A 27,952-nucleotide genomic window follows, 5' to 3' on the forward strand; every position below is an offset into this window, starting at 1 on the left:
TGTGCCGGGGGTTGGAGTGGATGGGATTTACGGCCCCTTCCATCCCAAACTATTCCCGGACTCTGTGAGCCGCTTACGGAACGGTCCCTCCGCGGCCGCGTTCCCGGGGGGAAGGGAAGGGAAGCGGAGGGTGTCGGGCGGTGCGGCGCCGTTTCCCGTCCCCCGCGGAAGATGGCAGCGCCCAGCGCGCTGCTGGCCTGGTGCGTCCAACACCTGCGCGGCGACTTCGGGCTGGACGTGGGCGAGGAGGTGGTGAGGTGAGCGGGGTCGGGGCCGGGCGGGGCCCTTCTGCCCTCTGGCAGGGGCTCCTCGGTCCAGCACGGAGGAAACGGGGTGTGTCAGAGCAGCTGTCGGGAGTCTGTGCCCGGGGTTGTCGCTCGGGTGAAGATTTGGGGAGGGGAAGTGGCGGGGCGGGGATGTGGGGTCACAGAATCACAGATTGCTCTTAGTTGGGAGGGACCTTAAAGCTGACACCGTTCCACCCCGTGCCACGGTCTTACCACGGTCTCCACAGAAACCTGATCCGAAAACGAGAGATAAATGACATACTGTGGATAAATGACACACTGTGCATAAATGACACACCTGTGCGATGAGACCACTGGACTAGACCTCGGGACATCCGCCCCTCACTCCTTTTTATCCACCCGGCCCCCCGTAGGTACATCTTGTCGATCACAAACGAGGATGAGATCCGGGAGTACGTTGTTGACCTCGTTCAGGGCACTGAAGGGAAGAAGAGCTGGTTTGTGGAAGAGCTGCTGGCCAGGTGGAGGAAATCTGCCCAGCTGCCCTCCGAGCCTTTCCCCGTGTATCGGAAAAAGGACGGTGAGTGGTGCAGCGTGGAAAGCTCTCCGATCAACCTGCTTATTGTGGTTAAAACCATGCCGTGCATCCCTCTTTGGACACTGCTCCCATTCCTGATTGTCGGGACAGTTTAAAGCCCCTTTTCAGTCACCAAGTGGAGTCCAGGGACATCTTTCTCTTGCTGGCACTGAGCCATCCTCTCTGTGCTTGCTCACACTTCCAGAAGTGCTGCAGGCTGGGGACCAAGGGAAGAAGGGGAAGCGCAAAGGGCGGAACAAGCAGGAGATGCCGGCGTACACCGAGCCCAGTGTTCACGGGGAGGAGGTGAAAACCCCTCTGGACCTGGCCAAAGTGAGTGTGGGGGTGTACCACGGAGGCTGGGGGTCACTGGAAAGGCTTGGAACCTGGGGCCTGGGTAAAGGGGATGTCAGAGACTGGTAAAGATGTGACTGGAAAGTGGGAATGAGTGTCCAGGACATGTCAGACTGGGATGTGCTGGTGGGCACTGGTGAGGCCACACCTCAAATCCTGGGGTCAGTTTTGGGCCCCTCACAAGAAAGACAGTGATGTGCTGGGGCAGGTCCAGAGAAGGGAACAGGGCTGGGGAAGGGGCTGGAGCCCCAGGAGGGGCTGAGGGAGCTGGGAAAGGGGCTCAGCCTGGAGAACAGGAGGTACAGGGGGGACCTTGTGGCTCTGCACAAGTCCCTGACAGGAGGGGGCAGCTGGGGGGGGGGGGGGGGGTCGGGCTCTGCTCCCAGGGAACAGGGACAGGATGAGAGGAAATGGCCTCAAGTTGTGCCAGGGGATGTTTAGGTTGGATACTGGGGAAAAAAATTTTCCTGGAAATGGTGGTCAAATACTGTAATGGGCTGTCTAGGACAGTGGTGGAGTCACCATCCCTGGAAATGTTCAAAAAACCTGTGGATGGGGCACTTGGGGAGGGAGGAAGGGAGGAGGAAGGAAAGAAGGGAAGGAGGAAGAGGGAAAAGGAGGGAGGGAGAGAGAGAGGAAAAAGAGAGAGAGTTAATGATGGGCCTCTGTGATCTTGGAGGGCCTTTCCAACCTAGCCATTTCCATGTTTCTATGATATCCAGGCTGGGGAGAAAGGTTGTGTCTGTTGTGTCTATAACTGGGAGTAAAATAATCATCAGGTAGCAAATATGCCAGCATAGATTTTTCTTCCCCCAGAAAGCCTGAAGGGAGACAGCAGGTGAAGGAAGTCGAGGCTGTACTTAGAAATAAAAGGGATTTCTTTAAGTCAGATATGAGGGTGGGGAATTGAAGCCACCGAGTGGTTAGAGCATCCTTTCCTGCTGTATTTAAACATTCCCAGTCATGCTGATTAAAGCATCACTTGGCAAGTGAAATACTTCAGAAAGAAACTGTGGAATGAGAGCATAGAAACACTGAACCCCGAGAAATGCTGCTATTCCTGAGTAAGGAGTGGAACTTGAATCCATGTTTTTGAATGGAACTTTTTGGAGCAGGGAGGCTGCAGAGGCTGAAAGTGTTTGTAGAAGTGTTTATAGGATAAAATGCCACATTTTTGAACTGGAGGGTTAAAAATGGACAGTGATGTTCCATTTCCTTGTAGTTACCTTCTAACTTAATTAAAATTTAAAAAAACAAGTGAGAAAGATCTGCCAAAGTCCCTTTATCTCGTTTTGGGTTTCTTGCGTGGTGGCAGTGTTTGGATCTGGCAGTGGCACTAAGACTGGGGGGACTGGAAATGCTGCATCTGCTTGTCACTAAACCAGACTGAAACTCAGAGGTGGATCATGAAATCACTGAGGCCAGATCATAGAAGGAGGAGCAGAATTTATTTTACAGCTCAGTACTTGAACCTTCCTGCGTGGGAAACCTCTGCTGAGGTGGCTGTGCCAGGTGGGGAAGCTGCTGGGAGGTGACATGGCTGTGAATGCAGCAGCCCTGGTGCCACCACCAGCTGTGTCTGGGGACAGACACGCACAGGGTGCACAGCTACAAACAAGGAGTTTAAATAATCCTTGGAAATGAACCTTGGGAGTGGCTGAGCTGCTGTTTGGAGCTGTTAAGGAGGTGTGTGAGGCTCTCCTGCAGGTGTGGAGCGTGGACAGCAGCGCTGGCTGCCCAAATCCCAGCAGCTCCAGCTGGCACGGGTGGCAAACTTCGAGTGCATCCTGGTGTCCTTGCTTTGTTTGGATTCCTTGGGGCTTTTTTGGCAGCCCTGAGCTTGTCTTTCTGCTCGGTCTGGGGTCTGGTCCAAGTTTCATTCCAGTGAGGCAGCAGAACACTTGTCTGAGCCTCCCGGCCTGCCCAGGGGTCAGCACTCGCTCTCTGCTGCCAGTGCTGCACTGGGAGCACAGTTTGTTTGTTTGTTTGTTTGTTTGTTTTTCCCTTCCCAGGCCCAGGAGAGCAGCAGTGGAGTCGGCAGCAGTAGCATTTCCTCCAAGAAGAAGCCCAAGTTCGTCAGCCTGTACACGAGGGAGGGGCAGGACAGGCTGGCCGTGCTCATCCCGGGCCGCCACGCCTGCGAGTGCCTGGGCCAGAAGCACAGGCTCATCAACAACTGCCTGGAGTGCGGGCGCATCGTCTGCGAGCAGGAGGGCTCGGGGCCCTGCCTGTTCTGCGGGGCCCTGGTGAGTAACCAGGGACTCACTGCCCCCTTGGACCTGGAGAAGGTGGCTGAAGCAGCCCTTGAGGTGGAAGTTCCTCTTGCAGAGCTCCAAAGTAGGGGAGGAAAGAACCTCTTGGGAGGTTTCCCTCATAATTTACATGGCTTTGGAGCTTGTCTGGTTTCTGGCAGTCTGCTGTGGGTCACACCAGTGTCCAAAATCTCTGCAAGGCTTCAGCCCCATCCCGGGCACTTGCCCTGTCAGGAGCAGTGTCCTGCCTTTCCTTCAACTCTTGTGCAGTGTGGATCCTTTGGGATACCTGTTAACACCCAGATTCAGTTCAAAGGGCACCTTCTGGAGAAAGAGGGCAAGTTACTGATGGCAGGTGAGAGGAAATTCCTCTTCATGTGTGAGGAAAATACTGGTTGGGTAGAACAAAATGTTTTAGAGCAGGTTGGTTGCTATTTTGAATGATCAGTTTAACTGCCAGTGGCCAAGAAGGAGAGAAAACCTCCAAGTTAAGGATTGTGTTTCTGCCTGGGATGGTTCTGAGCTCATCTCTTGTCCTTTGAGCTCAGTCAGCAACGTGTCCACCCACAGAACAGGGAGAAACCAAACTCTGCACTTCTCTTTTAGTAAACAACGAGTTTCCAGGGTTCTCCCCGTGTCAGTGGGGAAGAAAAGGAGGTGTGGATTGTCACTGCCACTTTAAACAGCCTGAACTGTTGTCCAGGGCTCTGAAACTGGTCAAGCTGTGACATCCTTCCCAAGCCTTCATTTCCTTCTTTTCCTCAGGTGTGCACTAAAGAAGAGCAGGACATTCTTCAGCGGGACTCCAGCAAGAGCCAGAAGCTGCTGAAGAAGCTCATGGCAGGTCAGTAGCAATTCCATACCTGGAACAGAATGATTCTGAATGGTTTGTGTGCATTATTTCCTTCAGGCTTCACTGAGCCTCTTGCCTCATTGCTGCCCTGTGTCTGTGGTAGGCGTTGAAGGGATGGATTGAAGCTGCCTCCTTGGATTCTCCTGCAAGCCCTCGGCAGCATTCCCGGGCTTCAGCAGAGGTGGCAGTGGCGAGTGTCAAATGGCAGCGTGTGCTGTCCTTTCCCTGAGGCCCCAAGGCTGCTCGTTCAGCATTCCAGAATCAATCACATGAACCGGATCGTTGTAGCAGTCCTTGAAAATTAGGATAAGTCTCCTCTGGAATGTGTGCTGTGGAAGATGAAGTGCTGCTGTCTGATTTGCTGGGATTAGAGAGGTGGTGGTTAATATTTCCTAATGGCTCTTCTTGTCTCACACTTATCGTGGGAGCTAAAAATAGGAACAGAGCTAAGGAAAGCAAGAGGAAATACTACCCGGTGTCCCAGCGAAGACCTGTGCATTGTGGGGATGTTTGTCTGAGTTTAGCTGAACTACAGCCAAGGTCATGGTGTTCCTGGTTGGAAAATACACTCTGCTGAAGAACTGGGAGGTAGTTACTCCAGGTGTGGGGGAGAAATATTTACTGCAGGTCTGGGCTTTTCCTTAGAGCTGTGGCGATAGCATGAGGATGGAAGTCCTTGAGAGCACCAGCCAGGCTGTTCTGTCCTTCCCATACACATGCTGGTGTACTTCAGGATCCCTTTTCTTACTTGTTTTATCTCTCTTCCCTCCTGCCCCTGCCAGCTCTTGCTTTGTTATCTGTGTAAAAATGCTGGAATGTGGTTTGCTGTTTGTCTTGGGAATAACAATTACGGATCAGCGACCAAAGGGAAATACAGGCAATTGTTTCCCTGAAACAAAGGCATTTCCCAGTATGGTGAAATACACTGGTTTGTTCCATCATGGCTCTGGTTCAAACCTTTTGTGGGTTTTTTTGGTTGTTCCCTGTTGTTTGTTTGGTTGGGTTTGGGCCCCTTGCCAGGAGGGGTAAGAAGGAAGAGCATATGCTGGGAATAGATTTCTCCATCTCTGGAAACAGCTGGTTTGGGGAACCTGGTGTGGTGTGTCAGGATAGAATATTGTATGTGGGGGCCACAAACAGCAGCAGAAGGCTCTGGGTCTCTCTGGAATCTGTCCTGGGCAAGAGGCTCTTTCTGGGGGTAACAACATGTGGGGAGGGTTTGGCTTTTAGGAGGGGACTCCTAAAAAAGCAGGGGTTGTTGCTGAAGAAGAAAAGCCTCCAGACCTTAGAGTCCCTCCCAGTGCCTAGAGGGGCTTATGAAAAGGAGGGAGAGGGACTATTTAAATGGGCAGATAGTGATAGGACAAGAAGGAATGTTTTTAAACTAAAAGATGAGAAATTTAGTTAGATATTGGGAAGAAATCCCTCTTTGTGAGGGTGGTGAGGCCCGGGCACAGGGTGCCCAGAGCAGCTGTGGCTGCCCCATCCCTGGAAGTGTTCCAGGCCAGGTTGGACGGGGCTTGGAGCACTCTGGGCTAGTGGCAGGTGTCCCTGCCCATGGCAGGGGGTGGAACTGGATGAGCTTTAAGGTGCCTTTCAAACCATTCCATGATTCTGTGACCCGAGGCCTGTGGTTGGCGATGGGAGGAATTTTGACCGCCCGAATTGTTAGGGAAGGGTGAAAGAGAACCAAAGAGCAAGAGCTTCTCCCTAAACTCTACCCAGACTTTGTCACTGTGATATTCAAGTGATTCCTCCGCTTTGGAGGAAGGAGTCTGTGAAATGGGCTTGAGAGAAAATTGTGGCTTCAACCTCCCTGGAAAGATGCTGATCTTGCTACAAAGCTGTACTTTTAGTTCCTGGGATGGCATTTGGTTTAGGGGGCATTTCTGCAGCCTGGCCCACCCAAATGGCTTTAACCCACTGGCTGCTTAGCTGTGGTTTGTTTTGTGTCTTAGGTGCTGAAAATTCAGGGAATTTGGATGCCATAAGCAAAGGCTTGCTGCCTCGCCAGGAAGCGAGACTTAAATCAGGCCTGGAGATGGCTGTGAAGCACAAAGACAAGTTATTGGAATTTGACAGAACAAGGTAGGATACCAGGTGGGAGAGTGTCACGAATAGCATAAGTGACCTGGCAGGTGAGGTGCCTTTAGCCAAAACATTGGGAATTCCTTCTAAAGTCCAGACTGCAGCCACAGACACCTGAACTATGGCATTTGGTGGGACAAGAGTGAGTCTCTGGAATGGATCCTGTTTGGGTGTCCTTGCTTTTTGTCCCGACAGTCCGGCTCTCCAGAGAGATGGGAAAGGAGCAGATTGGAGGGTGGGTTTGGGGCTCTGCCATGCTCCCACTGTGCTCATCTTCTCCTGTGGGGGTTGTTCTCCCAGCGTGCGTCGCACCCAGGTCATTGATGACGAGTCGGATTACTTTGCCACAGACTCCAACCAGTGGCTCTCCAAGCAGGAAAGGGAAGCGCTCCAGAAGAGGGAGCAGGAGCTGCGGGAGCTGCGCCACGCCTCTCGGCTTGCCAAGAAAATCACCATCGACTTCGCTGGCAGGCAGATCCTGGAGGAGGACAACAACATGGCTGAGTACCACAGCAAGTGCGTGAGGGCTGGCAGCGTGCCCGAGAGCAAGGAGGTGCAAATCCTTCTGGAGAGTGGTCTGATATGCCTGTTAAAGCTGCCTGGGAAAGAGGCGTTGCAGTAGGCCTGTCTCAACAGAACCCATTCAGCTCAAATGCACACCAAGCTGAGTTTCTGCAGTAGAGAGCTCAAATGACTTGAGCAGTTGACTGCTCAAACTGGAAATCAGACCAAGCAAGGAAATAATTTAGCTGGGGGGAATGGGGCAAAAAATGCTTTGGGTCAGAGTGTGTGGGGAGAAGGGAGATGTTCCAGGGGAAGCAGGGAATGTTCACTCCTCTCATTTGTGCTTGCAGACTGGATGAGACCATCGAGGCCATGAGCTGTGGTGCACTGAGCGAGCCAGCCGGGAGCCCCATGGCAGAGATGACACCAAACTCTGGGGTTTTGGTGAATCCCCGTCTCCTCCAGCCTGCTCCTTTGGTCAGTGGGGCTTCAGGGGTTTATTCCAGAGTAGTGACTAGTTTTGGGAGAGTTGAGCTGAAGAATTGTCACTTCCAGCACGTCTGTAGTGCCCCAAAGGGTCACAGGATGGTTTGAGCTGAAAGGGACTTTAAAGACCATCTCATTCCATCCCCTACCATGGGCAGGGACCCCTTCAACTAGACCAGGTTCCTCCAAGCCCTGTCCAGCCTGGCCAAGAACACTTTCAGAGATGGGGTGATTTCCCTAGACAACCTGTTTCAGCATCTCACAACTCCCACAGTAAAGAATTTCTTCCTAATATCCAATCTAACCCTGCCCTCTGCCAGTGGGAAGCCATTCCCCCTGCTTCCCCTTGTTTTTCACCCCCTCTTTCCTCCCCTGTGTCCCTCACTGACCATCCCACTTTGGGATAGAGAAGGTTTGCCAATGCCCTGCTCCTGGTGGGCTGGTTTGTTGGAGTTTTAGCTTCCCACCTGCTTTTCAGGAAAGCAGAAGAGTTTTTGAGAGTCAGCCTAAGGCTGTGTCACCCTTTCAGCTCTATTTTATGAGGCCTTTTCTGCCAGATTCCCATTTTCGAAAGGGCATAAAGGTCATAAACGAAGGAAAACTTCAAATAGGATTTGCACTTGATACACATTATTCCTGGAGAGGTGCTAACCTTTTCCCTGTTTTCTTTTGAACACTCAAGTGGGTGGACCAAACTGGTTTGCTCCCACAAAGGAAAAGCATTCATTCCATGGAGGCTGGAAGTGAGTCTGGCTTGGAGCGGAGCAGGCTGCGGATTCAGGACCGAGAGCTGCAGGAGATCTCGGATGATGGTTGGTGCCTCAGCCTGCACCAGCCTTGGGCTTCCTTGCTTGTGAGAGGAATCAAAAGGTGAAGGTATCCCAGGCAGCTCCTGCTCCACAGGGAAGGTGGGAAGTTGTGTTCCTCAGAGGGTCTCTGTGGACCCACTGGCTCTGTGCAACAGCTGATACCTGTGATAGCTCCAGGTGTGCAAGCTTTGCTTCCTCTTCCAGTGTAATGATGGCTTGAGGAGCTGGAGAACCTCTTTTTTTTTTTTTTTTGGGATAGTACCTCACCTGTAAGGGACAAGTTTCTTCACAGTGAATGTAGAGAGAGGCTGAGATTTCACTGCTATAGTTGGGGCGTTCCTGTGTGGAATTTGAAAAGCAAATAAGGTAATCACTTGAAGTATGTTCTGGGTTTTTGTTCAGGATAAAGAAGGCAACAGTGGCACCAGGCTTTGTTTAAAAGAAACCCAACCCTTGCCACTACCTTCCCCCTCTGGGCTGGGAATTGGGTTACAAAAAGAAGCTCCTACTGTTAATAGTGAACAAAAAATCTTCTTCAGCCTTTTTTTCCCTTCACCACATTTCTTATTTTGGAGAGTGGAGCTTTTTCACTTCCAAAGCTAAAGATGCTGTAAATCTTAGTGTGCCCCAATCCTGCATCCAGGTGTTCTGGGGATGCTCCAGCCACTCTGGTACAGCTGCAGAATCCCAGGATCTCTGCTCCATGCAGAGACCTAGTGCCTTATTGCTCCTTTGATTGTGTGACTTTGGGAGCTTGTAAGGGACTTTTGTGAGACATTGTCCTGCATATGTGTTCTGCTGGCCCTGCTGGGGATTGATGTCCTCTAAAGCCCTGAGGACATGCTCTGCTTTATTTGTGACATTATTTTTTGCCTATCTCGGCTTTTCTTTGTGGTCCTGACACGTTGCTTGAGTTGGGATAATCAGGGCAAAGCTTAGCAGCAGGAATTGACTATGTTTGAGTGAAAAATCTGTCCAGGTAGGCGATTTCTGCTGGAATTTTAGTCCTAAATTTTCCTCTGTTCTTTAGGGTGGAGGGCAGGACCTGGTACACCTCTCATCGAGGGAGGTTATGGGTTGCAGCTACTGCTAAAAGACCTTCCCCTCAGGAAATCTGTGAACTGGAGGCCACCTACAGAATGCTGCTCCGGAAAGGTGAACTCCTCTCCCTGGTTCTTGGAATGCTTTGGTACACTGAGCTACGTAATGAGAGTGTCAGAAATCCCTCTCCGCTGAGCAGGGAAAGCTAGATATAAAATTAAATTTCCCAGCCTTAGTCCTTCATGGGGAAGATCCTGACCCGGAAAAGGCACACAAAAGTGTTGAAATTGCTGTATGTGTTCTTGTGCCTCAGAAAGTAGAGGTGCCTGGAGGAGAGGGAAGGGCACCTGGGGATTGGAAGATCCCAGCTGTGTGTGGGAATATGGGCTCCCTGAAGAGATGTTTCTTTTGCTGCAGATGTGGAATTTCCAAGTGATTATCCCTCAGGATGCCTCCTGGGCTGTGTGGACGTGACTGATTGTTTATCACAAGAGCAATTTCAGGAGCAGGTGAGTGCAGAAATGAACCTTTCCAGGCTTGCATTACCAGCGGGTTTTTAAAGTGGTGGAACTCACCTCTGGAGAAGACACTGAGTGGAAATTTTAGATGGTGTTGAGAAGACACAAGTTGTTGCAGGGATTTGTGTGGCAGAGGACACGAAGGGGCCTGGCAACTCAGGACAGCATGGAAAACTCTGCAGCAGTGGTGGTGCTGTGCCATGGGACCTTGTCCCTGCCCTGTGGTGCCGGCAGCACTGACTGCCCTGCTATAGGAGAGGGGGCTTGGCCCCTGCAGAGGGATCGTGGTCTGTAGCTGCTGGATCTGCCTGGTGCTTCTTCCAGGAGCTGGAGGTCACAGTGGCCTCACTGGTGGTGTCACACTGGCATAGCTGGTGAGTGTTGTGCCCTGGTTGGGGCACTGAGTGACCTGGAGGAGGAGCTGTGGGAGGAGGTAAACTCTTTCCCAGCAGGGAGGATGGACAGGAGAGCCACAGGACTAGCTGTAGAGAAGCAAGGCTAGAAGCAGGAGTCTTTTGAGAAATCTCAACCCATGCAAGTCCATGGGTGATGATGGTGTGTGTCCAGATGTGCTGAGAGCATTGGCAAGTGGCCTTGTGAGGTCACTCTTGCCTTGGGAAGGTTATGGAAACCAGGAGAGGACCCTTGGTAACTGTTGCACCTGTGGTTAGAAAGAGAAGGAAGGATGATCTGGACACTTCAGGCCAGTCAGCTTCACCTTGGTCTCTGGGAACCTCGTAGAGAGATTACTCTGGGAAGCCAGTTTTGGGCACGTGGAGGAGGAGGACATTAGGAATAGCCAGTGTGGATTTTCCTAAGGATAAACTTATGCTTGACTAACCTGATGACCTTCTTGGATCCAAAAGTTAGAGTGGAGAGTATCTGTTAACCTGCTGTCCTGGAGCAGGCACGAATCCCAGAGGAGTCGTAGCCAGTAGAAGTGATTATTCCTCTTTGCATTGGTTAAACCACATCTGCAATGCTTGGGTCACCATAAAATTGTTGATAAACTGGAGCGAATCCCATGGAGACTCCAGGGGTGGTTAGGGGCTGGAGCCCTGTCGGGAGAGGCAGGAGACAGAGAGATCTTCACTTCCTGCAGGAGATTATTGGGAGACAGAGCTGCGTGCTGACATACACGGTGGGAGGGTCATAAATTGATAGGGGAGGGTTCAGTGTGGCTTAAGAACACAAATTACCATGAGGATGGCCCAGTAGTGGGGCAGGCATTGCCCAAGGGGTTGGACAGTCTTCACCTGGGAAGATTTTCAAGACCCAAGAAGACAAAGTTGTGGGCAGCCTCACCTGAATTCAGTGTTGGCCCTGCTTTGGTTGGGAGACCTCCTGAGGCCTGAGTCTGATGCTGTGACTGACTCCATGCCCAAAATCTGGAGCAGGAGCTTTCCTCAGGGTGTGGTTCATGGACTTAAAAACCTGCACTTAGCAGCAAGCACAGCACAGCTGCTCCTGATCCCATTTCATCCTTGTTCACTCCACTGCCCCTTGTGTATGTCAGGTTTGGTCTGGTGGGAATCACCAAACCATGTAGGGCTTGATAGTGAACCATGACCATCTGGTGAGGTGGAATAGATGGATTCTTTGGGAAGGAATCCACCAGGGTGATCTTGCTGTGGTGAGCTGGAGAGGCAGCAGGAGTGCTCCTCTGGCTTTCCCAGACCCTGTGAGGTTTTTAGCAGGGAGAGATGCCTGGAAAGACAGAGACTGTATTTCTGGTGAGGTTGTGTCTGTTAGTCACAGGAGGAAGGCAGAGAGGTTGGAGTATGAGCAGCAGAGGGAGCTTTGGGACTGGAATACCATGAAACCTACAGGAGTATTTGGCATTGTATGGGAACAAGCCGTGGGAGAGAGAGAGGAAGGGACACCGAGGCCACTGTAGGGATTTTCTTTTGTAGCATCCACTGATTTGCAGTTTGGGCTTCAGTGGAGATTCCTGTCCATCTTCTGCTGTCTGTAACAGTGGTGGAAAAACAGATCCTGGTCTCTTACAAGCACTTTTCTGTCTGTCACAATCCCTCCTCTTCCTTTGTGGATGTGTTCTTCAGGCACTGGTAGAATGGCTGTGACAGCATCTCCGATCTGGGAATTGTGCTGTAGGTAGCTAGCTTTAATCTTCCCATGGAGGACCCTCACAATTAGCCACGTTCTCTGGAAATCCCTCCCAGTTTGCTGGCACTGCTTGGCTGCAGAAGCACTGGAGACAGAGCAGTGTATTCCAGGAGCACCATTATCCAACCTGTTAATGACAGATTTCCCTTTCTCCTCAATGCTCTGGCATTTCCTGGGTTGCATTTCTCTGGCTTTTTGCTGTTTCTGTATTGCAAACTACTTATAATTCCTAATTTCCTGCCTTTTTACAGTGGTTTTGTCCGTTTTTCCCAGGATTCCTTTAAGCAGCGTTAATTTCCCTTGCTTGTGAGCTTAAATCCAGAGATCTGAGCCTTTCTGAGGAAATGTCTGGTTTTGTGGGTTCTCAGGAGCAGCAAGTGCATCTGAAGGAAGCTGAGCTGAGTTTAATTGCAAATGTCAGCAAGATGACAAAGTGTGCAGCACCAGCTCAGAAATCTGAGTTGGGTCTCGCTGGGAATAAGAAATTCCTGTTGCTCACGTGGGTGTTTCAGCCCGGGTTCATCAGCAGCGTCAGCACTGTGATCCAGCCATTTCCCGGTGTGCAAAGATTCCCTGTAGCTCAGGGACAGAGGCAAGGAAACATGATGCTTTTTCACCACTTAGGGCGTGCAGAAACATTGGATATTTTCAAGGAATGTGTGAGCAGGCGAGGGGAGGTGATGCAGAGCAGAGACCTCTCGGGGACTGAGCCGCTGTGGAGCTTTTCCAGGCGCTGTGCTTTGACTCACACCTCTCCTCCTCACCACCTCCTGTTTGAGGCTCCTGCATGTTCCAGAAGAAATCATTTCACAAGTGCAGGGCGAGCCTTGCTTGCAGGTTATACCAACCTCCCGAGGATGAAATAGTTCCTGGCTTGCTCATGGTGTTTTGGTGGTGTTCCAGTGTTTTTTGGCAGCCACAGAAGCTTGGTTTGACTCTTGTGACTATTTGTTCCCATAGGCAAGGGAGACTCTTCCTGGTCTTGGACCTGTTTTTCTTCGTCCTGGGGGTGCTCACCTGGAGAAGAGAAGGCTCTGAGGAGGCCTCAGAGCCCCTTGCAGGGCCTAAAGGGGCTCCAGGAGAGCTGGAGAGGGACTGGGGACAAGGAGTGCCAGGACATGGGGGAATGGCTTCCCACTGCCAGAGGGCAGGGTTAGATGGGATATTGGGAAGGAATTCTTCTCTGTGAGGGCAGGCCCTGGCACAGGGTGCCCAGAGCAGCTGTGGCTGCCCCTGGATCCCTGGCAGTGTCCAAGTCCAGTCTGCTTGGAGCAGCCTGGGCTAGTGGAAGGTGTCCCTGCCCATGGCAGGGGGTGGAATGGGATGAGCTTTAAGGTTGTTGCAACCCAATCCAATCTGTGATTCCATGGTTTTGTGGTCTGTCCCCACTGTGACTCTTCCATTATCTCTCAGCCCTTTCACTGCTGTCACCCACTCCCTGTTTAGCACTGTCTGCAGATTTAATTTCCCTGCTGTTTGCATCCTCTCTCGGGTTGCTAATGAAGATGTTGCAGCACCCTGCTGGTATTTTTCTATCATTACCCTCATTTAATTTAATTTTTTTTTACACTTGTACTCAAAAAACCAAAATTAAGCAATGCTGCCCCAGCAGAGTCAGGCCCATTCCCTGCCAGAGCTCTTGCATTATGACCAGGGAGGGGTTTTTTATCCACATTTTTACTGCACATGTAAGCCTGGCCTTTCATCATCGCTCAGAGGGGGCAGCCCTACCTTCCTCTGACCTACCTGCGGCATTTGAGGCCCAAATGACGTTGTTGAGATGGTTTGCAGATCCTGAGGACATGTGGGAAGTGATGATGGAACAAGATCTGGAGTGCTGGAGGTGGCAGGGAGCAGAGGAAGAGTAGAGATGTCCTTGGGGTTAGGATCAGTGGCACGTCAGGTACCCTAATCCCAGCTGTGCTGCCTATTGCATGAACTAGTTAAATCTGCTCCTCTGGGCCTCTTTCCCACATGGAAAATAAAGCGGTTCTTCCAGTCAGAGGTTATTTACACCACATTTTACTGCTCAGAGCTGTGATCTTTGGCTTGAAGCTGCTCTGGCAGCAGAAGTTGTGTTCAGGTAGGAGGGTCCAGCCCAGGTGTCCAGTGTCACCTGCTTTGTTTGCAGGGAAGTGAAGCAGGAGCTGCTTCCTGAACTCAGCCCTGCTTGCCGGGTGCCTGGAGATCCCTCTGAAAATCTCAGGATTTCCAGTTGAGCTTTGCACATCTTGCCTCTCCTCAGAGTACATTCTGGGCTCATTTCCTTCTCTCCCTGGCAGCAGCCCAAAAAGCCCTGCTCAAGATCAGAATGATCCCTTTGTTACACTTTTCAGCTAGAGGTGACCTGGAAACTTTTTTTCCCCCTTGGAGATCCAAGCGTTCGCTACGGCTTTTCCCTGCTCCGGGGCTGACGTCACCGACACCTTGGGCAGAGCAAGGAGCTGCCCTTGTTTTCCTGCACGAGGTGTCAGTGACTTCAGCAGCGCCCACTTGGGATCTGTGGGATGGGGCAGGCAGGGCTTGGCACAGGACTAAAGCCAGCAGGGAAGTGTTTACACTGATGCCATTTCCATGTGCTCTGAAGTCCATGTTCATTTTGCTAATGACTTTGATCTGAGAGACTATTTAACTGAAAAAAGAGCGTTTCCTGCTGCTGTTTTGGTGGTTGATAGGTGTGTTTGGCTTATTTTGAGTGCAGACACACACTCATGCCAATATCTGGATGGAGCTATTATGCTGGGCTGAAATATTGGTTAATTATGTTTGATGGGAGTTAAGTGTTTATTTTTCATTTCTAGGTGATCACTTAGTGTCCTAAATCTGCACAGGGGAACACGTAGAAGTTATTTTTGTGCCATGAGATTGCAACTATTATTTAAATAGGCTCCAGCTTTCTCACTCAGGAAATTTGGGTTTAAACTCTTGGCCTCCTCTTCCCTCCCTAGTGAAAAGAACAACAAAAAAAATGAGACTCAGGTGCCCAGTGTACAGGACTCACTTTAGATTCTCAAACAGGAGTGAAGGGTAGAGGCTTTCTATATTTAGACTCCAGAAGGTGCCTGTTTAGATTATCTCCAAATAAAGGAACAATAGCCCTCTGGGAATATTCTCCTAAGGAGTTAATGAGAGGGAGAAACACAAACACAGACATTGATGTGTACTTCTAAGAACAGTATAAATGCATAGAGACTTTTTATGAGGACCCAGTCCCTGAAGGAAAGGTTTCCTAGCGCAGGCTCCGAGTGAGACAAATGCCTGTTTGTGTGGTGCTGTGGCTGTCCTGGCACCTTCCTCGCCTCCACCACCGGGATGTTTGCCTTCTCATTCCTGAGGCACGTCTCCCAGTGAAGGATTTTTAGCTAGGTCAGATATCCTTCCTTCTGCAGCAGTCTACGTGGCCGTTAATGATTGCAATCCATGAAAGGCCTTTGAACTTCACAGGTCCCTGCGTTCTCCTGAGCTGAATTTTTCTTTTCTGTGTAGCCAGATGCCAGATCCAGTGGTGTCAGGCATTAAGCTGGCTCACAGGGTGATGCATCTCTTTAATTCAGGTTCTCACCCCACAAAATCCCCTGATTCGTGGTTCTGGGAGCAGAGCAGGAATGCAGCTGGTTTGGATTAGAGACGGTAAGAGATGGGGGAGTTTTTCCATATGGGAAGTGCTTTGGTTTTCATCAGAGGCTCTTCTGAGGCTCCAGCTGCCTTGCATAAGCCAGCAGGTTTGCTCAGGCCACTGCTCAGGCTGTTAAGATGAAGGAGAGATTGTCACTTGATGATGATTAATTTAGGAATGCATTAGCATGCCAAAGAAATCGAATGATAGAGGCCTGCTTGCCCTCTCCTCTGGTTTCCTAGACCCAAGGGAGAAAGCGAAGCCAAGGCTGAAGCATATGACTTAATTAATGATGACTGTGGACTTCGCCTCTGCTACCATTTCAGCAAACTACTCACGAGCTGGCAGGGCCTTTTCCCTCTCTCAGATGTGGTCACTGATAGTTGCTGTCTTCTCAGTGTTTGGGTTTTATTTAGTCCTGAAACTGAGGGTTAGATTAAACTGACCTGGAGCCCCAGGTCAGGTGCCCCACTGCCTCCCAGTCCAGGTTGAGCCGTGACCACCCTTTCCATGGTGACCCCAAATGATGTGTCAGCTGCAAAATACAACCTCCACAGTACATGTAGAGTGCCCAAGGACTCTGCTTGCTTAAGCTTTTGTTGGTGTGTCATTGATTTCCTAACCCTGAACAGACCGGTTGCTCCGATGCGTTTCCTGGTCCTGTGAGAAATCCCATCCCGTTTGAGGGGTTGAATCAATCCTGGGAGCAGCTGCTGGCATCACACCTCCTTTGGGAGCAGCAGCAAGGGTCAGCATGAGGAGAGGCAGCTGCCCTCGGGAACCAGGGCAGGGACACAGGTGTGCAGGGCCTGTGCCCAAAGTTTGGGTTCTCCAGCTTGGTTGCGTGTCCTACCCCTGTGCTTCCCAGCTCTGGTTATGAAAGGACTTTGTGAAGCTGCTTGAAGTCTGACTGCCTCTCGCCAGGTGCAGATCCACGAGGTGCCCTGGTTCCCCTTGTCTCCTCCTCCCCATTGCTTTTCCCTTCTCTTTGCCGGCTCTGTCCGATGGTGCGGGCGGCGGGGCCGCGTTGGAGCTGAGCTTAGCCCTGCCCCTGCTGTCCCTTGGCACAGGGGGGATGAAAACAGCTCTTTCAGCTAGTACCTTCCCAAATATTTTTCCAAGTCCACCCAGTTTCTCCTGAACCGGTCGTCAGGCGCTCTATAAACATGTCCAGCCCTTCCAGGGTTTACCATGGGCGGGTGTTGTCCTGGGCTGGGATTTAGGAGGGTGTTGGTGGCTGTAGGTCCTGCGACGCCGGTTCAGGGAGAGCTGGGGGATGCAGCGGCTGTTGCTGGCACCGCTGGGCCCTCTGGGTCTCCTGGAGCCCTGGCAGACTGCTCCGAGTGCACCAGCGCAAGTTTAAATTTTAAATCTACATTTCAAAGTCCTGTTATTAGTTACTGTGTTTTAATTGCTTCCCCTGCCCTTCAAATCAAAGTACAGCCTGTGGTGTAGGAACACCACGATGAGAGCCGGGCTCCGGGCTGGGGGTGGAGAACACCCACCGGATGGATCCGCCCGGCCAGGGAAGGATCCCGCGGCGATCCCAGCCTGCTGTGCCTGGATCTGGTTGCGTACCAGCCAGGCGTGCGAGGGGCAGAGCAGCCGAGGGCTGCCAGGCATTGTGGTGGGAAGAAGGGGAAAGGAAGGCAGGCTCGCAAAATTCCTTGTGCATCCTGGTGCAGGGAGCATGTGCCAGCACACGAGCTGCCAGCAGCAGCTGTAAGCGCTCAGGAACAGCAGGGAGGATGTTGACTGCAACAATGCATCAAGGCTGCGGTTTGTAACCTCAATAGTCAGGCAGTTAACTTTTTTTCTCTTTTTTTTAACAAAGACATTTTGATTGCCAAATCCATAACCATTAGCAGCTGTGGTTTCGAGCTGTTCCTTCCTCACACGTTGCAGTCTAGACCTGACAGGCTTTCAAACAAAAGTTTGGCTGACGGCTTTTGTTTGGATTTCTTTGTGATCCTGCTTTTTTTCCTTCTTTTCGCGTTCTGTTGATCTGGATTGTGTATCCCTTTGCTAACGCAGCCTCTGTGTGGAGCAGCTCTGCTGCATCCCCGAGCTCTTCCATGGCCAAGGACAGCTTGTAGTGTTCCTTGGGTGCGTGTTCTGGATGTTTCTGCCTCAAGCTAGAAAATTTGGCATTTCTAGAAACTTGGATCTGCTTTCGGGTTTCTGTTTAGGAAAATGTTACATTTCTCATGGGCCAAAGGCTGGTTGGCCTATGACCTTAGAAGATCGTACTTGAGAACGTGCTTAGAGTTGGAAGTGTGATGCAAGACTGTGTCATGAGGGGGATCAAAGCTCGGAGCGAAGCTTTGAGGTGCTCTGCAGGTGCTTTCCAGGACTGGAGGGCTGAGTCAGGAGGTGACACAGCAGTGGTAAGCCTGGATCTGCTGTTTGCAGTTGGGCGTCACCTTCGGGTGAATGTGCCCTGGAGCACTCGGGGTGAAGGCTGTGTTGGGAAAATTGGCTGGATAATTCTCCAAAGGGAATGTCCTTGTAAAGAGATGATGGAGACTGCTGCTGTCAGAACAACAGACAGGGAACTGATGCTCCTAAACCCCTCTCCTTGGAAAAGTGACAAGCCAGACGTGGCTTGGGCACAGTGGCACCCACATCCAGTTAAGCATCGTCTCTCATTTTTGATGGCTTCTTTTCTCCTGGATCCATGTGTTCATGGTGCAGGAATTGCTGCAAGTGCCCCTGTTTGGCCGCAGCACCCCCGTCACTCCCAAAAAGCTGCCCGTTTTCTTTTTGCTCTTGCAAACCACTGAAGAAATATTTTCTAGCTGGATGGTGAGCAATTTCCCTCCGGAGAGAACGAGAAAATGGCTGTTTAGTAGTTAATTACCTGTTACGTTGCTCTGACAGCAGTGGAGCTTATGAGGCATGAAAGAAGAGCGGATCCGCCTGTCCCACAAATCACCAAGAAAACGGGGTGAAGGAAGTTGGGCTCCCAGGGGATCCCTTGCATCCCACTTCTCTTTTTGCACGTGGCCAAGGGGTGTCTCCAACACCCAGGAAGAACCCAGTGTGTGTTTCTGCCTGCTGGGAGGAGCCGATTTATTGCCACTGCTGGCTCCAGCAGCCCCGCTCTTTCAGAGGGGATGCTGCCTCCACCAGGATGATTTTTCCCCCTTTGAATGCATTTTATGGTGAACTCTGTTGCCAACACATGGGCTCTGCTTGCTTTTATTCTTTCCAGACAGCGTTGCTTTCCAGTGCTGCCTCTTTTATTCTGAAGCTCTTGGAAAGCAGCAGGGAAATGAAGGCTGGAGCGGGTGTCCTGGCCCGGCGCTGCCTGGCAGAGCGAGCCGTGTTTTCCCTGTTGTTCACTGAGGAGCCACGCCAGGAAAATGATTCACCCCTTTCCATTATGAACCTTGCAAGCATCTCCTCGCTGCTGGTGCCCCCGGCAGCTGTAAGATGGAGAGAGTGGCAGTGACCAGGGGAAGGACCACAGGTTCCAGCGTGCAATTCTCCACCACACTCCAGCTAACCGGGATGTGCGCTCCGTGGCAAGGAAAGCAGAGAGCTCAGGCTGCATTTCGGGGCTCTGTAGGCTGCTGTGTGTGAAACTGGGGCTATTCCCACCCCTTTGTGTCCCGAGGCCTTAATGAGAGCAAGAATGCTCCTGGAGGGTCGCTAAAGAAGCTGCCGGGAGCGCTCGGGCTTTGTGCTGTGCAGAGCCGCTGCTCCGTGCACGCGGTGCCTTTGTTCCTGCCTCAGATGCACCAGAGCAGAGCTCATCTCGTTAGTGACGGTTTGGCTTCCCCCCAGGACGTTTTCCTTCTGCTCTTTCCATTCCTCTGCCTTTGGGTCACGGCAGTTGGGTTCAAGCCAGCGCAGCTTATTGGGGAGGGGTGCAGCAGTCGAGGGGTTTGGGATGGCCCTTCTCCATGTTTTTTTCTCCTGTGGAGATGGAATCAGGATGAGCAAAGGGTCCCAAATGCTGCATTGGTACCAGCGATGCTGGGTGATCCTGCATGGCCCTGGCATCCTGCTGCAGGCTTTACCTAAATTGGGGAAAAAAAAATTTAACAGATTGGTGTGTGTGGGGGGGGAATATAGCAGGAATTTTTTTTCTCAGATGTCAGAGAAGGTGGGTTCGTGTCTCTGCTGGCTCTGAGCTGGCTCGTCCCCTCCTTTGCTCTTTTGCTGTGGGCTGTGGAGCGGGAGGCTGGCAGCCCTGCTGCTATTCCTGGTGGTGACAAGCTGGTGATGGGAGACGAGGGATGGCGAAAACAAAGTGTAGGGAACATTCATTAGCAATTATCCCTGCTTGCAGATTGAGCTGGGTGGCTATTGGGGACATCTGATAGCCACTTAATACACGTTCAAAGCGCTGGCTCTGGTGTGAGGGTGAGTCTGGTGGCCGGTTTTCAGAGGAGCCCAGTGCTCAGCTCCCTTTTCCTGCTTCATGTAACCTCGAGCTCTTCCTGCTGGTGTTAAGCTGCCTTGAGCTCTGCTTTTCTCTTCCCTCCCACCTAATCTCCTCACAGCCGGGATCTTCCAAACCTGTTAGCAGCAAGCTGAAGCCCAGCTGGAGAGGTGGGACGAGCAGGGGGGGCAGTGGTTGCGTGGAGGCCGTGTGTGGAGCGCGTCTGTGGGGTATTGGTGCGAAGCAGTGGGAGGAGCAGCTCTTGGTGAGCCATGTCGGCTGCTTGCAGCCCACAGAGCCCACTGGCCTCCCACCTGCCTTGTCACCAGCCGGCTACAAGATGGCAGAAGGTCTGAAAGGAGGCTGAATCATTTTTTTCACACTGTAGTTGCATTGCATAACCCCTCTCTTTCGAGCTTCCCTGCTCATCTGCAGGATTGGAGGAGGGTGGGTTTGCTCCTTCTTGAGGGATAATCTGGCCTCTGCACTGTGTCTGTTGTATCCACCTTCCCCTAAATGCCAAGTTGCTTCCAGGTAGAGGCAGTGTAAAGCCTGGAGTACCAGCACCTGTCTTAGGAACACTCCAAGATGAGAACGATGTGTGTTGTTGAATTCAAGAAGGGACATCCCCCATCGGACTCCTGGCTGGGTTTGATTCTTGGTCTCTGGAAGAGAGGGAGCATGGCTTCCCTCTGAATTCACCTCTTAATTGAAAAACTGCTCTTGAAGATTGTCTTTACTGGGGATCACAGAATCCCAGACTGGTTTGGGTTGGGAGCGACCTTTAAGTTCATCTCATTTCACCCCCTGCCATGGGGTGAAACACACCTGCCACTAGACCAGGTTGCTCCAAGCCCCATCCAACCTGACCAGTATGACAGGATATGCTCTGTCTTCTCACTCTGCCACACCAGCTGTGGGGTTTGGGCTTTTATTCCAAGCTCAGATTTGCTGAAGCGATGATGGGCTGCCTGTGGGGTGGAGTAGTTGGGAATAAATTTGTTCTCCGTCTCCTACACTTCCTGCGTTGCAGACACAGTAGAGTGACTTGACTGACCTTTCGCAGCAGAAACAGTGAGAAATGAAGTTTTGGTACATAAACTTGGGCAGCTTTGGAAAATGTGACGGAGGCAGACCTGTTTGGTGTCTTGGTGGCGTCGTCTCCGCTGAGAGTGGAGCTTCCTAAATTCTGTGGGATGAATGAATGGAATGTCCTCATGGAAGGGACTGGGGGAAGAAGGGAGCCTTAAATGTAGTGGCTGGACGAGGGGCTCCTCCCCTACCTCCTGGGAGTGAGATGCCAGAGGGAAGGACCAAAGCTTTTTAAAATGTGGGACATGAAGGGATTTGGCTCACGGACAGAAAGGCACCCTGGGAGCAAAGATGAAAGGCTGTGGTGTGGCAGCAGGAATCCAAGTCACAGCTGTGGCATCCACCTTGGCCTTGGGATCAGACTGAGCTGGAACTGTTGGAGCCGTAGGCTTGATCCTGGTTTTGGATGAAAGCTGTCTGTGGAGAAACCGACCTGGCTATTGCTTTCACTGCTGATGCCTGTTTGGGAGATGTTCCCTGGATGAGGGTGTGAGGGGGACATGGTGTCCAGGTCCACCTGGGAGGTGGTGGCTGAGGGGATTTGGGAAGCAGCTGTATTCCAGCAGCAGGACCTCTGCAACACACCCGTCCTGGCTGCCCCACCTGGCTGAAGAAGCCATGGGCTGAACCAGGTGTAGGGGAGCAGGGATGGATCACCTCTGCAGCCAGGTTTGGGTGGCCTTTGGAGGCCGTGCTTGTCCTTAGGTCCTCCAGCCATGGAGGTGCCACCAGTCACCCGTGTGATGCCGAGAGCGACAAAGCGGTGCCAGCATTTCACACTCTGCAGGTGTTGGCCGGGGATATTCACGTTGGCTCTTCCTAACCTTCCAAGATCCTCCTTCCCTGCAGATGGGAAATGAAAATCCTTGGCATGGGCATGCAGCAGTGGAAGCAAGTCAAGTGAGGTGACTCAGCCAAAAAAAAACGGAGAGGAAGAAGCCTGTCCAAGCCCAGGTCGGTGCAGCGGGGCATCGGCGCGCGATGCGGATCGGCGCGGCTCCTCCTCCCCGGCACGGAGCTGCGTGGAGCAGCTGAGTGCTTGTACATCTCTCTTACTCAGTGCACAGCTCTTACATGCTGTTGTGAAATGAGAGGGCTTGGAAATGCTGATTGATCCAATCCCATCATTGGGCTTCTGTAAGTCTCCCTGAACTGCTGGCAGTGCTGCCAAACCCTGCTGCAGTGTGGGGAGAGCGGGTTGCTCCCTGCTTCCCTCGCTGTGCCCAGCTGTTCCAGGGCAAATCCAAACTCATCTTGGCAGGTTGGTGAGAGCTTTTCAAACACTCGGCCTAGGAGTCATTTGTTAGTAACAAATGGAGGATTTGCCAGGACACGCAGCTCCATCTGGTCTGGCATCCTGTCCCCTCCAGCAGCCTTGATGGATCTGCTCGAGGAAGGCAGGGGAGCAGGAAAAAAAAGAAGGCAGTTTTCCCATGGAAGGAAAACCACTTCTGCAGTCTGTTTGAGCAGGGTTTCCTGGGCTGGAGCACTCTCGTGGCATGCGCTGGCCTCAGCGCCTGTCAGCACCAGCTCTGCAGCTCATGGACAATCTGAGGTGAGAGCTGAGATATACATTTTTTATGACTGTTTTGCATTTCACCTCTGAATGCCAGAGAGGCTGAGCTGCAGCCAGCCAGGATCTTGGTGTGCTTCCCACATGGAGTGGGTTTTTTCTCCTTTTTCCCCACATGGTTAATGAGAGAAAAAATTTTAGAGGTCTTTTTCCAACCTAAATGCTTCTGTGATTCTATAATCTGTTTATTCTCTTTCTATAAAATTCCCCCATGTCTTCAATGTGGTAAAATCCCTCCATTGACTGGCCCTGAGCTGGCCTCTCTGAGCCATTGCCTGGGTGTGTAGCAGGTGTGTTGCTCACCCTTTAGGTGCAAGTGAATGTCAAAGGATGTGTGTCCCGCAGCAGGACAGAGGACACGCTCTCCAAATCTCAAATCCTTGTGTTCGGGATTGAGCTTTGTGGGGAACATTTGGGGATGTGTCCGTAGCTGGGACAGCTGATGGTGGCCACCCTTCTGGTGGTCATTTCAGGCTGGGTTTGGCAGGTTGTTCTGGTTGAGGTGCTGGTGTGCTGTCCATGACTAGTTAGGGATTGGTGGGAAGACCCACATTTCTGGTCAGCTGAGTCTTGGATGCATCAGGCTGAAAATCTGTCCCTTGCTTGTCCCAGTGAACAGGTGGGCTGGTGATGGCAGGGCCCCGACCGCCTCCCTGTCAACACCCCAGGGTTCTGATCATCCTAAATCAAGTGTGAAACCACAGGGGTAACACAGGTCAGTGCTAAAGGGGGCTGAGGGGGTTTTGGGAACACCCAGGGTGAGCGGATCCAAAGAGGCAGCAAGCACCAGCAGAGGTGCGGTGGGAAGAGGCTGAGCAAGGGGCTTGCAGAGTAAGACCCAAACCTGAAGTTGTTTGGGTTTTTTCATTAAAAGTTCTTGAAGTGGTTTAGTCTGAGCTGGTATAGCCTCCATATAACCCATGTTTTGGCTAAGATCCCTCTCTTCTTGCCCACTGAGCTCTTTCTGCACCCACACAGCTGCTCTGACTCTGCTCTCTGTGTCTCTCCGTGTTTCACAGTATCCGGACCTGAGCCAGGAGTCTGGGTCTCCATTTGTCTTTATCTGCGCTAATCCCCAGGAGATGGTTCTGAAGTTTCCCATCAAAGGAAAACACAAAATCTGTAAGTAGTAAAGTTTCCCCAGATGCCCCCCTGGCCCTCGGAGCCGGCTCCCCTCGCCACCCCAGCTTGCCGTTGCCAGATGAGTTCCCAACCTTTGCCCTCTGCTCTTTGATCTGGAGGTGTTTGTTTAATGGCTCGAATACATCTGTAATATTTTTTTTGTCTTCGGTTCCCCTTTCCCCAGATGTTGCTTCCTTCCAAATGCGTGCCTCTTCCTGCCTCTGCAGACACTGGGGGAGTCAAAGAGCATTCGTGTCGGTGGCCGATCCGCTGCCGGCATCGGCCTGGGTCAGGATAGGAGTCGGTGCAGCGATGCCCAGGCAGATCCTGGCAACCTCCGTGTCCTGTAGTTCCAAATCACCCTCTTGCTCCTGAGGACAGTGAGGGTTTGAACAGCAAGAGCTGCAGGGCCAGATGGATGTTCCCCATCCGCAGGCCAGTGGGATGGGATGCCCTGGCAGAGCGCACGGGGAAGCGCCTCAGCATCTGTCCGCGCTCCACTTGCCAGCGTCGTTAGTCCCTTTTACGAGCCACCAGCCCCTCCGCAGGCTGCCAGTTATTCCTGCCCGCTGCTATAAAAAGGATGGAGGAGGGATGCGGCAGCTGGGGAGCCCGCAGTCAGCTCCGTCCTTATTAGCAGCCTCCCCACCACACAGCCCGGGGAAGGCACCGCACGCGCTTGCAGGGGATGTGAAAAATTAATTTGACGGGCTAAAAGCAGCAGAAGCAGGAAGAGTCTTGGCTGTTTATTCAGCAGAACTGACAACTGGGCGATCTCCCTCCTTTGCACATGGATCCTTGGGACTAGTACCTGGGGCTCAGAAGTGTTGGGATTTCTCAGGACTGGTTAATAAGGGCTTTGTGAAGCACAGCAGAGGGCTATTTTTGTTGGCTTTGAGGCTGCTCAAGAAGCACCTTTCTCCCACAGTTGGGTGTTAGGGTGTATCCTGCAAAACTGTTTGGTTTCTTCCTTGCCTTTTTGAGCAGCACCTGGGAGGTGCATTCAGCCAGTGGAGACCAGGGCTTGGAGAGCTGCAAGTGCTCAGATCTTGCTTGTGGCACAGTCCTCCCCATGGATGGGTTATTCCCAGTGCCAGTGAGCAGGCAGGAGTTACTGAGGATGCAAACGTCTTGGCTGTGGGAGAACAGCCTTGTGGCCATTGCGTGCTGGTGCAGCCACTGCATCTTTTTTTCCCCTTGTTTTAACCTCTCCTTTGCTCTTGCCAGGCTCACTCGTGCCCCTTCACTCCCGCCTCTGCCTCTGTCCAGCCGTGGGTGGGAGAGGGCGAAGCTGCTGTGCGGCTCCTGCGCGTCTGCCTCGTCGGGTGCAGGTGCTGCCGGTCCCCTCCCCATCTGTCACTTCATCTCCTTTGTGTTGTGACACTTTCCTGCTTGGAGAAGGATCAGTCTAACAGCCTGGAAGGAAGCCGGCTGTGCTGGCGGCTGCCTGTGCTCCCACTCCCGCTGCTGGCCCTGCCTTCCCTGCCCTCCATCCCGATAGGAGCTGTCACGGGAGCAGCGCGGGGGGGCTGTGGAGCTGCACGTTCACCTCCCGGAAGGGACATGGTCCGTCTGGGTGATATTTGTGACAGCCTAGGGAAGGAGCAGGGAAGCCTTTGACCTTTCATCGGCGCAAGGCGCTGTGTTAATAGAAGCTGGCATTGCATCTCAGGCAGTGAGAAGCTTAATTCTCCCAGCTGGAAGCAGAGCAGAGGGAAGGTGCCGGCTCACATCCCCACCTGGCCTTGCTGGCTGCCCTGGTCTCCTTGAAACCTGGCTCAAACCATGACAAAATGCCAGTTTGTCCTGTTGGGAAACCAAGCCAGAGCAGTTTTCCTTGCCAGATAGCAGCATGGACCTCGCCACAATGACATCCGGATGCTTCTCTGTTGCAAATTAGTTGTTTCTAGCAGCCTGGGGATGGGAAAAAAACCCTAACGTGGCTTGATTTTTGCTGCCAGGGTCATTGTTCATGTGGAAGGGATGGGCACAGTGTTGCATCTGGGAGCACAGCTCTCCCCAAACATGTCCCCACGTAGTTTTAGTGAGGACAAAGCTCAGTGGCCTTTCTCCTGGGAGATTTCCCTGAATCCAGGCAAAGCTTCCCTGAAGCATCACTTAAAACCCGGCCTCCAACAGCCAGCGGCTGGAAGAGTGCAGAGGAGCAGAGGACATGGTGTGAGATGAGAGGCCTTGAATCATTGATCAGAAAGAGCAAGGGACCCTGGGGCTTTGCCCTATTTTTATCCTTTTCTTAAAGGTTACCTGTGTGCTGTTTGCCAGCTGGAAGAGCAGAGGAGCCTTGCAGTGTTTTTGGGGTCCAGGAGAAGCAGGCAGGCATGTGAAATGTAACAGCCCTGGTGACAGTAGCAGTGGTGGGGGACCAGAGCATGGAGAGAGTGTGAACTTGCTCCCTTTCTCCTGCCAAAACCACCCCGGCATGGGGACAGGGTGGTCTCACATACTGCTTCTGGGTGGGCTGGCTCAGCCTCCTTGGGTGCCAATGACTGGAAATAGCCATTACAAGGAGGGGGCTTCTTCCCCATCCTTAGGCGGTGGGGAGAAGTCTTCTCTGAGGTGGCTGAGGGGATGGAGGATCTCCCAGATTGTCTTCCAAGCCGTGTTTCAGTTTGTGGATCTGTGGCATGGTGACCTGCAAACCCTCTTTGTTGAGCTAGCAGAGAAGGTGATGGTCACTGGCTGGTTAGGAGCCATTTTCTCTGGAGAAGCACTTGCTTCTTATGGCACACGGGCATTTACCAGCAGATTCCAGCGCAGTGGCCAAAGTAGAACTTTGGAACCTGGTGTATCTTGCCCTGTCTCTGTTCCCAGCTATGGAGACAGGACGATGCTGGCATTTAGAGGATGGGAAGATGCAGGGGAGCAGCAGGAAGGCAAGTCCTGGAGAGATGTGGCATAGAGGAGCTGGCTGCTGGCAGAGTCTCTCTGGGAGCTGGGAGAGCTGGAGCATCCTTGCGTTTTTACGGGCAGGAAGAAGAGGACAGGGACGCTCCTCTGAAGCAGCACATCACCATGCCTGGCTTCTGTCTTCTTCAGCAGGAGTTTCCCAAAATCCCATGTTTTGGTGTCCTGCTCCTGTCCCAGGTGGGAAAGCTGAGCTGGCAGTGAAGCCACCAAGGGCTGTGAAGGACAAGGGGAGGCAGTGTTTTCTCCAGGTCCCACTGGAGCTGCTGGCTGAGGTTTTCCCTGGTGGTAAAGGCAGCAGGTGGCCTTGGAGACCACCAACCTGGCACTTGGCCATGTGGAGCAGGTGTCCCCATCACACTGGGTGCCCATTGTACCATCATCCCAAGCTGAGGGTTTGTTGTCCCCAGTCCTGGCTTCTCCTCGCACCGTGGAGAAACGTGTCCCCGACACGTTGTTCCCTCGGAACGTGTCGACGTGCATCCCGCGGGCAGGCGCAGGGATCGGTTTCCCCCCTGGTAGTGGCAGGCGAGTGCTGGATGTTAATTTACTCTCCTCCTCGCTGAGTTTCCCCCTCTCCGGTGTCTCTTGGCCGCATCGGACACGCTTGCCCCTGGCTCCCCGGTGTCGCGCCTGCGGAGGGAGGCCGTGGCGGCTGGAAACGCCTGGCTCCTCAAGCAGGATAATTGGATGTGACAGGAACACACTAACTAGGAGACCTTGCTGCCTCCAGCTCATTTGCATTGCAAATAGCATTTAAAAATAAAGAGTGATGAGGGTTTGTTGTGGTTTTTTTTTCTTTAATCCCCTCTTTACAGGGAAGCTGGATGCGAAGATCCATCAGGGAGCAAAGAAGGGGTTAATGAAGCAGAAAGCTGTGGGGTGAGCGCCGGGGAGCAGCACTGGTTCCCATGAAGCACCCAACTGCCTCTGAAGGGTGCCAGGATGGTCCTCACTCTGGAAAGCTGGTGCAAGATGGATCCCTGATCTCAGATTGTTTTTAGGTATTGCTTTATCTCTTGTATTCCAAAAGTATTAAAAGAGACATGTTTCCACCAAGACTGGCCCCACAGCCCTGTGCTTCCGCACTGCAGACAAGGGTGGGTGGGAGATGGAGCTTGACAGGATGGGGTTCAACAATCACTGGTCCCCCCAGGAGCAGCGGGTCCCAGAATGAGCATGGGGAGCTCACCGGCAGCGGCCAGCCCAGCTCCGTCCTGGCTTTGGCAGGATCTCCCTTTCCAAAGAGTGCCTTGAGGCATTTTTGGCTGGATGGGGTCAGGCACACGGAGAAGAAGGGCAAGAAGCTGAGAGGATGAGGGGAATGGCTCCCAACAGCCAGAGATCCTGAGCCCTGCCAAGTGGGGATGGGAGGTT

At 52.3% G+C, this 27,952-nt stretch overlaps 1 protein-coding gene across 1 annotated transcript; it reads left to right on the forward strand.

Annotated features, from left to right (window-relative positions):
- TRIP4 (thyroid hormone receptor interactor 4) lies at positions 1 to 27,625 on the forward strand. Its single transcript, XM_082290974.1, has 13 exons — positions 1 to 257; positions 662 to 828; positions 1,031 to 1,158; positions 3,192 to 3,425; positions 4,197 to 4,275; positions 6,243 to 6,372; positions 6,673 to 6,888; positions 7,227 to 7,353; positions 8,045 to 8,232; positions 9,202 to 9,326; positions 9,630 to 9,721; positions 23,548 to 23,650; positions 27,394 to 27,625. The coding sequence occupies exons 1-13, from the start codon at positions 172 to 174 to the stop codon at positions 27,459 to 27,461; spliced, it is 1,743 nt and encodes a 580-aa protein (XP_082147100.1). The 5' UTR covers positions 1 to 171; the 3' UTR covers positions 27,462 to 27,625.
- Positions 27,626 to 27,952: the final 327 nt, after the last annotated feature.

The sequence above is a fragment of the Coloeus monedula genome (assembly GCF_965178545.1).
Source record: "Coloeus monedula genome assembly, chromosome: 14".
In the NCBI taxonomy this organism is placed as follows: Eukaryota; Metazoa; Chordata; class Aves; order Passeriformes; family Corvidae; genus Coloeus; species Coloeus monedula.